Genomic DNA, 16,195 nt, shown 5'->3' with positions numbered 1-16,195 from the left:
TAAGTGTATAAATTTTCATGTTACTTCAATATATTATAATATATATTATATATGTATAAAATATATTATAAAAAGACAAAATTTCCGCTTATGTTCTTTTTACGGTATTGATTATCGTACAAATGTGAGCAGAATTACTTGTAATAGAGATCAAAGAGGGCTGGCTCGTTAGTCATCTTATCGATCAGCGAGTCCCAGTCCTTCGGCAAGAGTGACGCCATTTGATAGGCTTGTCGCGCGCTGTACAACTTATGCCAGATCGGATAATCATAAAGGTTTGCTTCCTTTAGATTCATGACCCAGCTCTCATGATCGACGACCATCTGGAATACGCGTCAGTTAGAAAACGATAAATAATGCTTCAGACACGCATACAGATTGCTCGGGTTAACATTCCATAGTATATTCTGTCAATCATGTTTACGAGGAAGTATCGATTCTCTTACCCTTGTAGTTTTGGGATGATCTCCGTCGACGTAATATATTCTGTAGCCGGGATTGAGCTCATAATATGGCGAGACTGAAGGACCGACGTAGGCGATGCTGAGCGCTCTGCCAAGGTCCGATGTATCATAGAATAACTCGAACTCGTCGTAATGCGTGTGTCCGAAGAACTGTGCCGCGATTGTTGATTCATAGCTGTGTAAAATACGGAAGGCGAACGTTTATCATCTAATTAATGCGTTGGGGCCCGACATACGGTGATTTTATAAACGATTAAGTACGAACCGGTTGATTATGTGATAATAATTTCTTGACCACACCTTGAGACAATCAGAATGTCCGGGTGGGATGTGGCCGATTATGTGCACCTTCTCGCCGTTGATCTCGGCGCCCTGTAGCTCGTACACGAGCCACTGCAGCTCGCTAACCGGATCCGTGCTGTTGATCAGTAGCCACCAGTTTTTGTTGTTACAATAATTCATATTCACCGAGAGTATTCTGAAACCTGGTCGAACCAAGACCGAATAGAAGGCGCCGCGACGAACAGTGTGGGACACGCCGGCCGGCAGCCAAAGTCGCCAATGTTTGTCGAGTTCGTCGTACAGCCACGAGATACTGTTCTCCTCGGGCACAAATGGTGGTGGAAAGCTTAAAAGAGCAAAAATAGATGTCGCGGAAAATAAATGGATATTCTGGTTGAATCACTTATTTTGGGAAGCATTAAAAAATATATAAAGTATGTCCACTAGCGGATCTTGACGTCGATAAGCGGGGGGGGGGGAGGGGGTTAATAAAATTTTTCGCTGAACATCGTATATCGGACATTGGTCAGTTTGGACAGTAAACTTATACATAAGGCCTGCATCATTTTATCTAAATTTTTTAAACGGATCTAGTAAGACTGATTTTTTTTTAATTTAGAAGGAGAGGCGTTTAACCCCTCCCCTCTAGAATCCGCCAGTGAGTATGTCTAACATTCGTGATTCTCTCTTCTTTCCAACTAAACCTATTTTACATAAAAAAAGGATTTATTTCCGTTAATAAAGAGACAATGCGAAACGCGACAGAAATTTCTATATATATGTTGCATTAATCCGTTGTCGAATATGCTTCCTATTTTCTGGAGTGAAGCTCTTCAAGTATTTCAGAGTACTAATTTATTTGCCGAGTAGGAAATAACGGTCCGGCCATTTTCCCCTTCCCTTTCTCTCGCGTCCTGTTTTATGTCAACTTTCATCTTTTACTTAAACTTAAAATCTGTGCTATATTATACGATGGAATTTCTTGAGAGAAAACGCTTTGCTATGTCTGTGTGAGATCTGGATCGCAAATTAATCGTAATCTGAAGTGATATTTTCTAGAAAAGTGAAAGTACGAAGTTATGTACATGCACGTGACGGATGTACCTGTTGACCGGTGAGCTCTCGTGATTTCCTAAAGCCGGAAAAATTGGTATGCCGGGAAACATCTCCACCATCTGCTTGACTGTGTCACGCAAGACCTTGAGATTTTCTTCCCGCGTTTGATTCCAGACATCGTGTGGTGGTAGGTCGCCAGTCCATAAAATGTAATCGATGTCCTGAAAATTTTTTAACCAATACAGAGAACTTTTTCCCTTTTATTATAATATACAATCAAACAATTAGGAACAATAAACAAATCTGTCAAGCTTGACATTTCCTTTCTCACATATCAGAAATAACGATTAACGAATTAATTTGAAAATCGAGACTACTTGAATTATAATCGATAAATCAGTTATTTTTCTATTATTTATTGGAATGTGTCGTTAAAAATTCTTTTCGAGCGATACGCGAGATTCGCTCCCGAATGATAAACGTCTCCTCCTTCTCCTCATCATTATCGTTATCCTCTCCAAGTTTTGCGCGACTGGTTTAATCGTTTGCACATACTCCTCACCGAATGTGTGTCGGCGATGTGCTTGAGCATATGGTCGATCGTTCTCTTGGGCGTGTCGCATTTTCTGTAATCGCCCCATCGTCCAGCGGCAGCCGAGGCGGTCAACGGGGCGCCGTTCGTCAGCCGACAGCAGAGCGGTTCGTTGCATTCGGCGTTCGCACCCTCCTGATAGTATGGGTCGTAGTGCGTGTCGGAAATATGCAGGACCTTGAACGTCGGCGCCTTTTCCTGCGGCGGGATCGGCGGCTTGATCGGCGGCTTCTTCACCGGTGGGAAAGCCACCTCCCATTCGTGTAGCGGATTGAACGCGTCGTCGCACGCGTCGCCGATCACGAAACTGCAGATTTGCGCCGGACCCATGTTTACCTGTTTCAGCACGTAAATCACCTCCCCCTACGACGTAAATTTGTCAGTTTTAACTTTCGTTGATTAATATAAACTTATATTCCTAGTAGGAAAATACATTAGCAGTACTGACTAATATTGGATAAACATTGGTTTACTGGGAGTGCATTGGTCAATGTTTTTCCAATGTTTCCTAATGTAATGCCAATATTGGTCATAAAATATTGATTCCAAATTAGGATGCAATTAACGCCCTATATGAAAAATTGAATGGTCTAACATTGGGCAAATATTAAATCAATATTGAATCATATTAGTGCTTAGACAAATTGGTTAAATAAGATGAAGCGTCAACTTCACAATATTGGATCTAATATTGAGAATGTTGCATTTATATTATTTCTCAATATTGCTAATATTTTGTGCTACCAGGGATGTGTTTTTATCAATGTTTTTATCAATGTTTCAGAGTTTTACCCCAAAGAGCATGGTGACCCCGTGACAAACTCGGGGGCTCTGTATGTTGAGCGACACGCAAAACTGATAAATGCTAGCCATGATCTCCTCATCGCTTTTGCCACTCTTTATGTAATGCTGTAGCAAACCGGCACCGACTTTGCAAGCAGTGCAAGAGACTTTAGACATGACGGAGGTCTCGACCTCCATCATCACCTGTCTCAGGTCAAGCAGCTTAAGAGCCTTGTCCACAAATCCAGATAGGTGTCCGGTCGGCTGGACCGTTTCCATATCCCACAGCATCCGCGAGTAATTTAACTGTAATCAAATTTATAGATACAAACACGGTGGCAATAGATTAACTGAATCATTGCGTATAATGGTGGCAACATAATAAGACAATTAATAAAAAATCGGTTTGAGAAACGTTACCAAAAAGACATTCAAAGAAAAGTTTTCCAAATACACGGAAGTAGGAATGAAAATTTTTCATCGTATCAATTTTTTCATCACGTAACTATAAAAATTAATTGATATGTTGAACATTTGAAAGAGTTTATTTATTCTTTAGTAGCACAGTACATTGGCATACATTGCCTAATATTAGTTAAAAACAAGCTATTAGATTATACATAGTAGTTTAGTAACCTTGGACTAAATATGGATACTATTGAGAGTGTATCGGCCAATGCAATGCTAATATTGGTCATAAAATATTGGTTTCAAATTAGGATGCAATTAATAATGTCCAATATAAACAATTGAATAATTTAACATTGATCCAATGTTGAACCAATATTGCTGCTTAACAAATTGGTCTATAGTGCAATAATCTAAATAAGATAAAACGCCCACTTTACAATATTAAACCAATAGGGATATTGCATTTGCATTACTTCCTAATATTATGCCAATGTTTTGTGCTACTTATGGTCTATTCGTCGCTATATTATTTTTTTAGCATTTTCAACCGATTTATCATTGATTTGAAGAGCAGTTATTATTTTGAATCATTGAGCACGGAATTGAAATGAATCACCTAATATATTTCCACCATGAATATAAGCGGAAGATTAATCAACGAGTAAACATTAATCTACGATTGTCGTATCGTTTAATAACATAATATATAGATCGAATTGAATTGGAACAAATGCCCTCGTATCGCTTCCTGCTGTGTGCTTCCTACCTTCGTGACTTTCCTTCTGCGATCTCGATCTCGATGCCGATAATTGAGCACTCATCTCTTCTGAGATCGAAGGGAGTTTTGCGCGCGCGCGCGTGCGGATGTGCCCACCGGCGTTTTCTTTTACGCAAGCGGTGACGAATGATATCGATGATCGCGCGCGACTTTCGCGGGCGAAAGTCATTGACACCGTATTACGCACTGTATGCGTGTAAACACACGAATAGGAAGGCTAGAAGGTACATGTACCTGCGCTCGCCACCGATGTTTATCGGTGATCGTCTTGGTGAAAGTATTTTGGCACTGAAAGTGAGAGTCGCGGCGACATCGTCGTGTCTCCCGTCGTCGATGGGAAGGAGAGAAATAAGAAAAAGGGGAAAAAGGTTTAAGAAGGCGCGAAGTCGAAATGGAATTTTAAGAATGTACACTGAAAAAAATATTTATTGATATTTAATCGAATAATTTAATATTATAGTAAGAAACGGATATATTCAATGAAAGTTATATATATATGTCCGACGAGAAATCAAATCGAACATATTCATCTTTCATCGGATAATTATATAAAGTTTTGTTTCATCGGTGTAACGAAATTAACAATCGGATACTCTATTTAATTGATAAATTCTTTGGAAATTTTGTTTCAGTGTAGACGACGACACTCTTGAATCTTGCAAGATCTGATAGACTGTGTTTTTGCGAGATTATTTTATTGCTGGCAATATATTTTTTGAAACAGATTGATCCTGAGAGCTAACGTTCACCAATCTAACAATTTCACAGTAATACTTCACTGAGATAAATATTTGTTGATATTTAATCGAATAATCCAATGTTATAGTAACAAATGAATATATCCGATGAGAAATTAGATCGAACATGTCCATTCTTTGTCGGATAATAAAATAATACATTTACCGATAGAGTTTTATCAGTAACAAAATTAACAATTGGATACACTATTTAATCGGCAAATCTATTGAAAATTTTTTTCAGTATTGATATATTAATTATATGATACATCGATATCATAAATATTTGCGGTCGATAAATACTTTTCTATATTAATTTCGTGTATTGAGGAGAAACGCGCACATGATCGAATAAAATGGATGCAAGAGTGAAATTATATCGATTAGGCCAATTTCCCGTTTCTCGTTATAAAAGCGTTTTTTTAAAAATAGAGATACCTTTCTACAGGCTTTTTCGCGCGATTACCTTATTCTTAATTTTTTCAACTTTATTCGTACAATTCGGTAATAATCTCGTGAAACAATATTTCGTAAGTTCTTGTTTACAAAACAGGTTCAAATCGATGTGATACGAAGATACTACTTTTCTTTTTAATCGAGTGCATCGGATATGTTTTCAACGGTCTGATTACGCCCGGCATATAATTACTGTCACGCGAAGTAGAAACAGATCAAACGATGTAAGTTGCATCGTTGATAACAATCATTAAACTTATGCAATGTTTGTAACAAAGATGCGATTTTTACGAGATGTTCAGCAACTGTCCTTTACGATTTCTTCTTAATTTTTAAAATTTTTCTAGGAAAAAAGATTATAATAAAATAATATTAAAAAAGGAGCGGAAGAACATATTATGAGTATACTTGTTTCGAAAGAAATAAAGAATTTTATAAAATTATAGAAATACAAGTTTATAAGTAAAGAAGATAAGTCGTAAATGATTTTAACAATATGATACGAATATGCCAATATGAATTATCTCTAATGGTTTTTAAAAGTTTACGTTGGAACATCTACGTGAAATCAATGATATATTACTGGCGCAAGTCAGTCAATTTTCATCTGAAAAAAGTGTACAATTTCTCGTAGCGCTTGTACCGTTCGCCAGAGAAAGTTTTCGATTGATAACGAAGGAAGGATTTTGCGCAATCAATCAGTGACAACGCAGATTTCTCAGATTGGAATGCAAATGTAACCTTGCTCGTATCTTGATTGTGCAAATGCGAAAACAATGAGAAAAAAATTCCCTTACCCGTTTTAATTGTTCCGGACTCGTACCGTTAATGATGAAGGTTTCCGCCGTAGGCGGTAATTCTCGAAATCTCTCGTTGAACGGCAGCAGAGCGACGTCCATCTTTTCGGCAATCCTGGATTTCGCCGCGAGCCATTCGTCGGCTAGCGCGGTCCAGTTGGTCGACGCTATTTCCGCTTCCCGTTTCGTCCTGTATCGAACCGGGGTTCCTGCAAAAACCGGAAGAAAAAGGCGATTGTTATTAGATCGCAAACCAACGAAAGCGAAGCAAATGCCATCGCTTCCGTTAGCGCGGAATTGCGCCGACAATTAATTTTTGGCAGGTCATTTGTAAACATATTGCGCAATCTAATACGTAATTGCGGAGTTAATTTTATAATTTCGTGAAAGATACTCATTATGAAAAAACAGCCGGAAATAGCAACTGCCTCAAATTCACTTTTTTGATAAGCATAATTGCAAGTTTGCCAGAATGTGGTTAGAAATCGGATCTCCCTTCTTAAATAACAGAAGAGAGAGAGAGAGAGAGAGAAAGAGAGAGAGAGTTTATAACTCTCATACACTGAGAATAAAGTTGTCAATTTGACTAAATTTTTTTTTAGTTTAAATACTTATTATGTATTTTAATCAAATATATAGATTAAACGAAAGTTGAAGTATTTTATGTATTTATTAAATGCATAAATATTTGAACTGGAAAAATTTAATTAGGTTAAAAAGTTTAACGAAATTAACATTTTTTTCAGTGTATTAATTTTGTGTTAGCTATACTGAGAAAAAAGTTTATGATTTAACTAAATTTTTCAACTTGATTAAATAGGTATAATATATTGAGTTTTTTCAGTTTCTTGAAATATTTGTATAATATTTTAATTAAATATATACGGAGAAAATTTCATTTTTATATTAAAAATTATGTACAACACACTGAAAAAAAATCCTTGGTAAATTTGTAAAATCATTTAGTAATGATATTGAAATATTTGGTTGTTATAAATAAATATAGTAATAATAACAAAATTATAATAATTTAACAAAACATTTGGTAATAATGGTAAACATTTCGTTATAATTACATTATTTTGTTATATTTGCCTTATGTGTAGTTGAAACTATTTTACCAGGGCGCTGGGTAACTTTAACTAAGGTTGAATTATTATAACCAAGCCTTTTTTTAGTTACGGACCATAAGAAAAATTCCAGAGAAGATTATTACTATAAGTAGTGTAAATACTAGGGCAATTTGATGAAAAACAGTAAAAATTTTCATAATTTCTTCCTTGGTTTACGCTCATTATTTACCATAATAATTTTTACTATAAGATTTTTTCTATAAATACTTGAAGTTTAAATATTTTATGCATTATATGTTAAATGCATAAACACTTGAATTGAAGAAATTTAATTAAGTTGAAAAATTTAGTCAATTAACAACTTTTTTCATCAGTGTAAGAAAGAGAATTTGCTTTCTAGCCGCAGCTCATGCAAATGTGCAATTCAAATATTATGAAGCTTTAGCTGCTGGCACGTTATCATTTCCAATCATTTTCACAAAATTAATATAAAATTATTTTAACACTACAGGTACCAAGCAGTTATTTCTGACTGTTTGTATTTTTAAGAGTAACCTGTATGCAAGAAGTATATTATATCCAACAAAATATTCAGTGTACAAAATATGCTGAATAATTAAGCTAACGACGTTTGTTCTTAAATTTAATGTGTTTTTATATAATAGGTAATTAGTAGCCACCTTCAATCTTTATCTGTTCGGTACTTCTGGTGTTAAGTTTAAGTCAATTATTATTAAAAAATGATAACTTCGATTTGGTGGTTTCAACCCAACTGGCAATTTTATTATAGATTAAATTGTTAAGTATAACGTTTCGATCTTGATTAGGTCTTTCTCAAGTGCAAATTGATAAAAATTTCCAAAGAAACATTACAGTCAATGCACTTGGGTCCGCAAGTCATGGGATCATACACTACGTAAATGGACAAACAATTAATAATAATTAAGATAATAATAACAATTAAGAATAATAAATAAATAACTGAATAAAATATAATAGATTTAAAACTAAGTAAAGAACAACTTACATTTCATACATCAGATGTTAATATGTTAAAATATAAAAACCAAAACGTGTGAAAACTCGAGTCAATATAAATTACAAATTAAAAAAAAAAACGAATATAATGGTAGTCATTATATAAAGTACAACGTATAAGAACTGGAGTCAATTGAAAATTAAATTATGAAATGCAGATAATTTAATTGAAGTGAAATTAAGGTAAAAATTGTTGATGATGTATAAAAAAGATGAATCTTTTCTCCGTCGATTTGAGCGATGATGTATTATAAACTTTCTAGCGGGTAAATATAAAAATAAATAGGCAATCGCGCGCGCGCATGATATGATCCATCGGATCGCTTCGCGTGAAAACGTCTATTTTTTACGCTGCGATTAATCACGATCGATTATTTCCATATTGGAAGATTATTTGAACAAAGTATGTCGATCTTTCTCATAAAGCACGAAAGACTACTACGTAAGACAAGTATGTTACACACGACACATCTTATCTCGAAAACGTGCAATTTCGCCGTTACGCTCGGAATAGTCTATAACCTACTGTTCAAGAGAAGTCACATAATTTTCCGCGAATATAATCGATTGAATTGCATGCAAATCTTAAATACTTTCTCGATGAAAAGAGGTTACAAGGTTACGTTCGACGAAGCGCGTTCTATTTTTTTCAAATCATTAACGTCATCCACGCGCTGTAAAATTTACATTTGCCACAAAGTTAGATTTATTTCATTGTAATTGTTTCCCGTTACATAAACAGTAATGTATATATTTTCTATTATTGTTTGTTTTTATTATGTAACATATTTTGCATTTCTTATCTCGATATTCAGAATATTCAATATGCGCAAGTTTCACTTTAATGCTTTCATGAAACAATTCTATTGTTAAAAAAATTTAACGCACATAAAAAGATGGGAAGTGAGATGCGTTTTTTGCACAATAAAACTGTTATTGAAATGTACGTACCCACAACACTCCATGTCAAACTGATCAGGACAACGCATAATGTGAAGATGCGACTTGATATTTTGCCTTGATTTGGCATACTATTTTGTATTCTTTGGTATTGTTATCTGCAATCATAAAAAATATAAAATATAGAAATGCACTAAAAAAATTAATACATTTAAATATTATATGTTAATTTTATTCAAGAAGATATAATTACATGCAAAATATATGAACAAAATGTAATTAACAATGAAAATAAAATAAAGAAATATGAAAAAAGTCAATTTTTATATATTTATATATAAATATATATTTCATATGTATTTTTATATATATTTACTTTATATATTTTATATATATATACATATACAGTGGCAGAAAAAAATAGATATACTTGCTTTTGTTATTGTTTTTTAATTGTAAAAAATGTTCTATACATATAGATGTACTTTTAATATATATCGTTGTTAAAGTAAAAAGTACTTTGTTCAAGCGTTAATGTGTTTACAAATTAAAAAAGCGATGAAAGAGCAAATATTTTTTCTGTCACCACTGTAATTATATATAATAACATGGTAAATACAAATTTAAAATTTAATTGCATATTTAATTTTTTAAATTAATAAATGCAAGAATGCGGAAATCATCTATAAATATACAAATAGAGTAATATTGTATTATTATTATAGTTAATTTCTAAATAATATGTAATTAAATATCAATTGAAAAATTAACAAGGTATCAATTAAAGATATTAATTTGTTTATTAATTAATATTGTAATTAATTAATATCTAGTTAATCTCTAATTATTAGAACATATAGTAATAAAAGTAAAAGAAATCACGGATTAAAAATATTATCATAGAATTTTTATTTTTTTTTAAATTGATATCGTTGGTAAATCTAAATATCCCGGGAAAATAAATTTAATTATAAATTTTCAGATAATTTTGCAAGGATCATATTTATTACGTATTAAGTATTCACTGCGGAGATATTCGTTCGTTGAAAAAAGCGATATTAATCGTCCGACGAAGATATTATAATATCCGCGAAAGGTGCGCGCAATTCCCGGGGAAAGAATTTGCATTCGGCGAAGCGTAACTTGCACTTTCCTCGGTGGCAAACGAGGCGTCGAAAATCACGTCGTAGCGACGCGATCGAGGAAGTCTCGCGATGAAAACTCGCGCGACGTTTTCACGGTCGTAAACACGGCCTTTAATTCCTTTCTTTACGCCACGATAAGCAACGTGGGAGAATCACGAGCGAAGAGAAATGAAACGACGATTTATTTTCGACGCTGTACGTATCTGACCTACACCATGTACGTACTGTTACGCCATACGTTCGAAAATTTTTTGACGTACCTCGGGCCTTGTCCCGCCCGTTACTGTTACTTGTAAGTGGGTTAGCGGTGGCACGACAACGTCCTTCGGATGTGTAGAAAATAATAATGATTCCCGTTTGGATCGACGCGTCGCATCGCCACCGAAGTTAACGGAACCGGTTCGATTCTCCCGCAAGAATTCGTTTACAGTGTTAGCGGATTCTATGTTTGTAACGGAAGTTTCTTCTGGAGATGATTGGGATATTTCTGTCAGTCAAATATCTTTATCAGTAACACAAGTTCGCTGTGGATTGTAAATTATTTAATTTCACCGTTAAAATAAATGTGCATTGCCATTAATGAGGACGGAGTGAGAAATGAATATAATTGTTTGACTAATTATGTTTAATTTTACATTATTTTCTGTTTCGTTTTGCGCTATCCTGCATTATGGTTCCCAGACAGAGACGGCAAGAAAAGATCTGAGATAGCAGAAACGAAATTGATTTAATTTTAATTGTCTCCCATGAAGTCTCGATTGATAAATAGCGCCAGGCAGCTTGATAAATGATGCGTAATTCACCTTATGTGGAGGATTTGTCGAGCAATTTATTGTGAACAGGTCACGCGATTTTGTGAATCACTGTTTTCATTATTCGGAACTGGAATCACATTGAAAGCCGCTGAAGCGGAAATGAGTTGGAGCCGACGGGATCATTTGTAATGAATTACATGGAATGAGTTATATGTATATACGTAGACGTTGCACGTGCGTGTCAAGGCTAAATCTCGTGTTCGTTCGGACGCGAGATATATCTTGGCGCTTGGCTTTGATTCAATGCCAACAGCATCTATGCCCCTCTGTAAGCAGTTTTCCTTCTTTAATTATAGAGTTCTCAAAAAAGACCCTTTCCTATAAAAAAAAACGATAAGTTTAATATGATAAATTAACAAAAATGTATGATATTTGCGACTATAACTGCATAGTAGAATAATTATATTTAGGAATATTATTTTTATAGTAATTATTGTTAGAATGTCGGTAAAAATAACCATATGCTTACATGTATATTACTAATTATTTTATAATGCAATTTACTATTATTAATCTACATTTTGGTTATGGCAATTATATCATAAGTTGCAATATTATAATTATAAGAACTTTGATGTAATTTAAACAAATTATAATTTATTATATTATTAAATGACTATAAAAATATGGTTGAGTTAAAAAGTTATATTATGATTACTACAATTTTTTTCTCTCGGTGTAATAAGTAAAAAAATTGCAGCAGAAATTATGTCAAATCTCTTTTAGAAAGTTTGTTTATATAAAAGTTATTTATAAATAATCAATATTATTATCTAACAAAATAACAATATTCTCTGACAATATTATGTCATTATTAACATCATTGTTCTTAATTACAAATGAATAGTATCATACATTTTCATTGTATAGTATTGCAGCAGAGAGTAATTCATGGAAAATTTTCAATGTTACTTCCGCGATAGGAAAGTCAATGTAGAACCAAAAATGTGGATCCACGTTCTTGCCGCTTTATAATTTTGAGCCGCATAGTTTACTGTGTCATTTTACAGTTTCAATTAAGTTTCACGGAGCCCGATAATCATCTATTCCAATCCGCTGGATTGGCGGTTGCAGTGGGTCAGTGGGATCAGTTTCGGCGAAAGTTGCATATGCAATCGCATATCCAACGCAGGTGAACGGCGCGCGCTGCATTTCCAAATACTTTGCTTTTCGTTTTATTTATTTCTTTATCGTTAAACTTTCCTGACAATGTGTGACAAATCGATGTAAGGCTAACAAGCTACCAAGTGTGTAATAGTCGCTCAATGAATAAACCTTGACATCCAAACTCTTTTTCAAGCAGACATTATGAGACCACGTTTCTCAATTTTGCCAATTTCCCGCATTGGAACATTAATTGCGAATTTTATTAGGAGGATACAACGCGATAGACAAATATATTTGATTATCTTCGATTATCTTTCTTTTTCCCGCATTAATTTTAACTTTTAAGAAAGCAACGTTGAACTAGAATTTTTTCTTCCTTCGAGGTTCTTCCCGTCGGAAGAAGGATAACACATCTCGTGAGAATTGTTTTCAAATTTTCACCGACGCTGAAATTACAAGCCGGCGCAGTTAATCGAGGTGCGAGCAGGTTGGCCAAGTGGAATACGCGGTTGACCGTTATTTGACCCACCGTGGGGCCCAACGAAAGAAGACTCACTTAAGCTCATGTTACGCGCAAACTTACATAAATGCCGCATGGGTACAGCGTGCAAGCTAGTCCAGGCTGATAAAAACTCGTAGTAAAAAATCACACAAAGTAACATAATCTTATTTAACTACACGTTTTTTATGTTCTACACGTTTATTACTATTGCGTGTATGTCAATGTCGTGACTACATCACGTGTGTATGTACATGTCTTCACTTATTGCACCGCATGGTACGTGCCGACTCGATGCACCGCGATATCAGACGCATACTTTCGATCGGACACTGAGCCGTGTCTTTTGGTATCGCACTCGAGTCCCGTAGATCTGTGAGGGACAAACAGGATTGTCACACGACGCGTCGTTAATGAAAATCCCATCCCACTGCGACTGACGAAGCTGGGTCGCAAAGGAAATCTCGACGATCCGTCGCTTTTCATGTAATCGCCACGACGAGGAGGATACGTGCGGTCATCGGCTATCGGTTTGATTTCCTTTCCAGAGCCGCACATATCTTTCTTATTATATATCGATGTGAGATATATAGCCCCGAATACGACCCAGATAGAAAGCAGTAGAAAATTTTTTGACCGCCTTTCTCTGAAAATATTCAAAATACCGTACGAGCTTGTATATTTATAACAGTCGGAAAGAAGACAAAAAAGAAAAAAAATACTACGACACACATACGATCAACCATGCGAATTTTGGAGTTTTTTTTTTAAACTTAAAAATGAGTTGGTCTCATTAAGAATTCAGGCTCTCGGATTAGGTGTTTTACATGCATAATGTACACATATAGGCTTTTACGTCTTTTTTGTGCAAAATTATAAAGAAAACGAAATAAAAAAGGAACTTTTTGAAGGAACAATTTGGAAAATTAATTGTACATCACAGTGACGCATTAACGTGTCAATATTAATGATGCAAATCGTGGGAAGATTCCAGCTTACTTAACTGAAAAGCAATTTCTCTTTCCCGAGATGAGAAACCATTCGAATCTCCGAGCGAGCTTTGGCTTCCTCCGCTATACTACTTCCGGTGATTTGTGTTGCGTTACTTCCTGAAGACAGACAGCCGATGGGCGATTAGTGTCTTGATCCGCAACACGCTTCCGGCATCTTTTCACGAATGCTAATGGTCGCGGATATGCGACCTTCCCCCCTGTTTCAATGTTACGACAAACGAAAGTCACTGTCGCCACGCGAACGCGCTGGCCGGCCGCACAATCGCGCGTAACAGCCTCCATAATTTCCCCGCGGCGAGCGGCGCTCGAACGAAGTTTCGGGAAGGAAGGCGCATTACCGTGGCACAAATGAGTTCGTACGGATAATTTACAGCGCGTGAAACCACGCGGTTGTGCCACATATGCCGTCGAGTGGGTTCTCCTCCTCGATCGGAGGATGAAAGTTGGTGCAGGGAATACCGGAGGAATTCGCTGGAGAGCAATATATATATATATAGATATATGTATATCTGGAGCTAACGGCTACGATACGCTTTTGATATTGCAGCGGCAGATGCGGATAGAATTATGAGGCTGGATCACATCGATCCTAGGACGTATGATTAATGAAGAGGATTTTTCATCGTCAAATTGAAAGAAAGGAGAAACAATTTTGAAAGATTTAATTCGTTAAATATAAAGAAAAGAAGCTAATTGTTAAAATATCAGGCGATCGTCTAGAAGAGGAATGAAGGAAAGTGGATATTTTCAGATTTCAAAGAATTTTTTTATCCACCAATTGCAAAAGTAGATATAATCATCGTTTTATTTAAAAAATTTGACTTCTACTTCGTACGAAATAGCCTTCCAAAAATTTTTTAACGCGGCTTAATTCATCTCTTTCTCATTTTTCAAATAGATATTCGCAGGACGACTACGTTATATAGCTCGGCTTTTGTCATTGAGTTAATCGGAAAATTATTCGCGCAAATTGTACGTTTCCTTGACAAAGAGCTATGATTTCTCGCGACCGCTAATATTTGTTCCTGGGAGATGAAGATATTTCTGGTAGTGACGCAGTGAATGATCCACTTTCGTCATCAGCTGGCTGACGATTGCACACTTGTGATTTTCCATTTACAAAGTTCCAGTTTCTTTGGCCGACTCAGGAAATGGACTCCTTCTTCCTCGGGGCGATCGTACGCTTTTTCACTTTCCAAATCATTGTGCTAGGATGACGTTATTAGGGTTCCACTTTCGTCATTGATAGTTAAGATCGTTACCAGTAAATAATTTCTGTCTTTATGGATCTGTAATTCTCTGGAGGAAGCTTAGGCAACGTTGTGGCTTTTATTATTGTTGCGGTCGTCTTTTTAATTTTGTACGACAGTTTGATGATGAGCAACTCACTTTCATCACACTGATAATAATAATACAAATTACATCGGAAAATTCTTACGTAAAATCCGCATTTTCTGTAAACTCTTCTACTTTCCTTTTTTTGATATTTTGTTTTTCTGGACTAATATTTCAGTCTATGTAACAAGAGTGTGAGCGTGATAATTCTGCGTGAAATTTATTATGATAAAAAAATGAGAAAAATCTAGAACTACTAGATTAGTATTGCGACACTTGCATAGTAAGTTATCTATTAATTATTATCTAGTACTTTCGAGTGTTTTCCACTAAACTGATAGTATTGTTGATATAGAGATCTCTATATAAAGCGAATCTGTGTGTGTGTCGAACCAACTGTTTCAATTGTTATCTGGTGCTTCGAATTTTTTTCCATTAAATTGATAGTATTATTGACATATTCTGTCAACTATTTCAACTTCCATATTTTCTTTTTAGGAAGTTTAGTTTTGTATGCCATATGTTTTCTATAGAATTCATTTTGTGTGACGTTTTTAATTCTTTTGGATGTGTGCAGAGAACACACGATTTTGAATCACACATTTTGTATACGTGGCACTTGAATGTCTTTTTTTTCATAGAGGTAAGACAATAAATAATCTTTTATTTCAATTGTAGAGGGAGTTTCACTATTTGTCGTACTACTAAAAAATTCCGCCCAACACTAAAAAAAATTATCTTGCAGCTACAGCAAAAATTGTATGAGTGTAAAAATTAACTGAGATAGATAAATAATTAGCAAATACTATGATATGCATATGTATTGCATTTGATCAATTTACAATTACTACAGGAGCAGAATTTTATATGTGACAGCTGAAATTCTAGCAGATATAAAAATTAGCGATACATTT

The 16,195-nt window shown here is 35.0% G+C and overlaps 1 protein-coding gene across 3 annotated transcripts in view; it reads right to left on the bottom strand.

The window, feature by feature from the left end:
* The window catches only part of LOC105835982 (sphingomyelin phosphodiesterase), a 31,859-nt gene that overhangs the window by 5,131 nt on the left and 10,533 nt on the right, over positions 1-16,195 (bottom strand). For all 3 annotated transcript variants that reach the window (XM_012679695.3, XM_012679694.3, XM_036293658.1), the window contains 8 exons: positions 9,419-9,525; positions 6,357-6,565; positions 3,187-3,483; positions 2,365-2,757; positions 1,851-2,023; positions 730-1,092; positions 447-639; positions 139-323 (listed from right to left, as the gene is read on the bottom strand). In XM_012679695.3, coding sequence (XP_012535149.1) covers positions 139-323; positions 447-639; positions 730-1,092; positions 1,851-2,023; positions 2,365-2,757; positions 3,187-3,483; positions 6,357-6,565; positions 9,419-9,497 — 1,892 coding nt within the window. In that variant the 5' untranslated portion in view covers positions 9,498-9,525. The remainder of the gene's footprint in view (positions 1-138; positions 324-446; positions 640-729; positions 1,093-1,850; positions 2,024-2,364; positions 2,758-3,186; positions 3,484-6,356; positions 6,566-9,418; positions 9,526-16,195) is intronic.

This window comes from Monomorium pharaonis, chromosome 11 (assembly GCF_013373865.1).
Source record: "Monomorium pharaonis isolate MP-MQ-018 chromosome 11, ASM1337386v2, whole genome shotgun sequence".
NCBI classification, from domain to species: domain Eukaryota; kingdom Metazoa; phylum Arthropoda; class Insecta; order Hymenoptera; family Formicidae; genus Monomorium; species Monomorium pharaonis.
The sequence above is the reverse complement of the archived record's forward strand: the minus strand, read 5'-3'. Positions and strand labels throughout refer to the sequence as shown.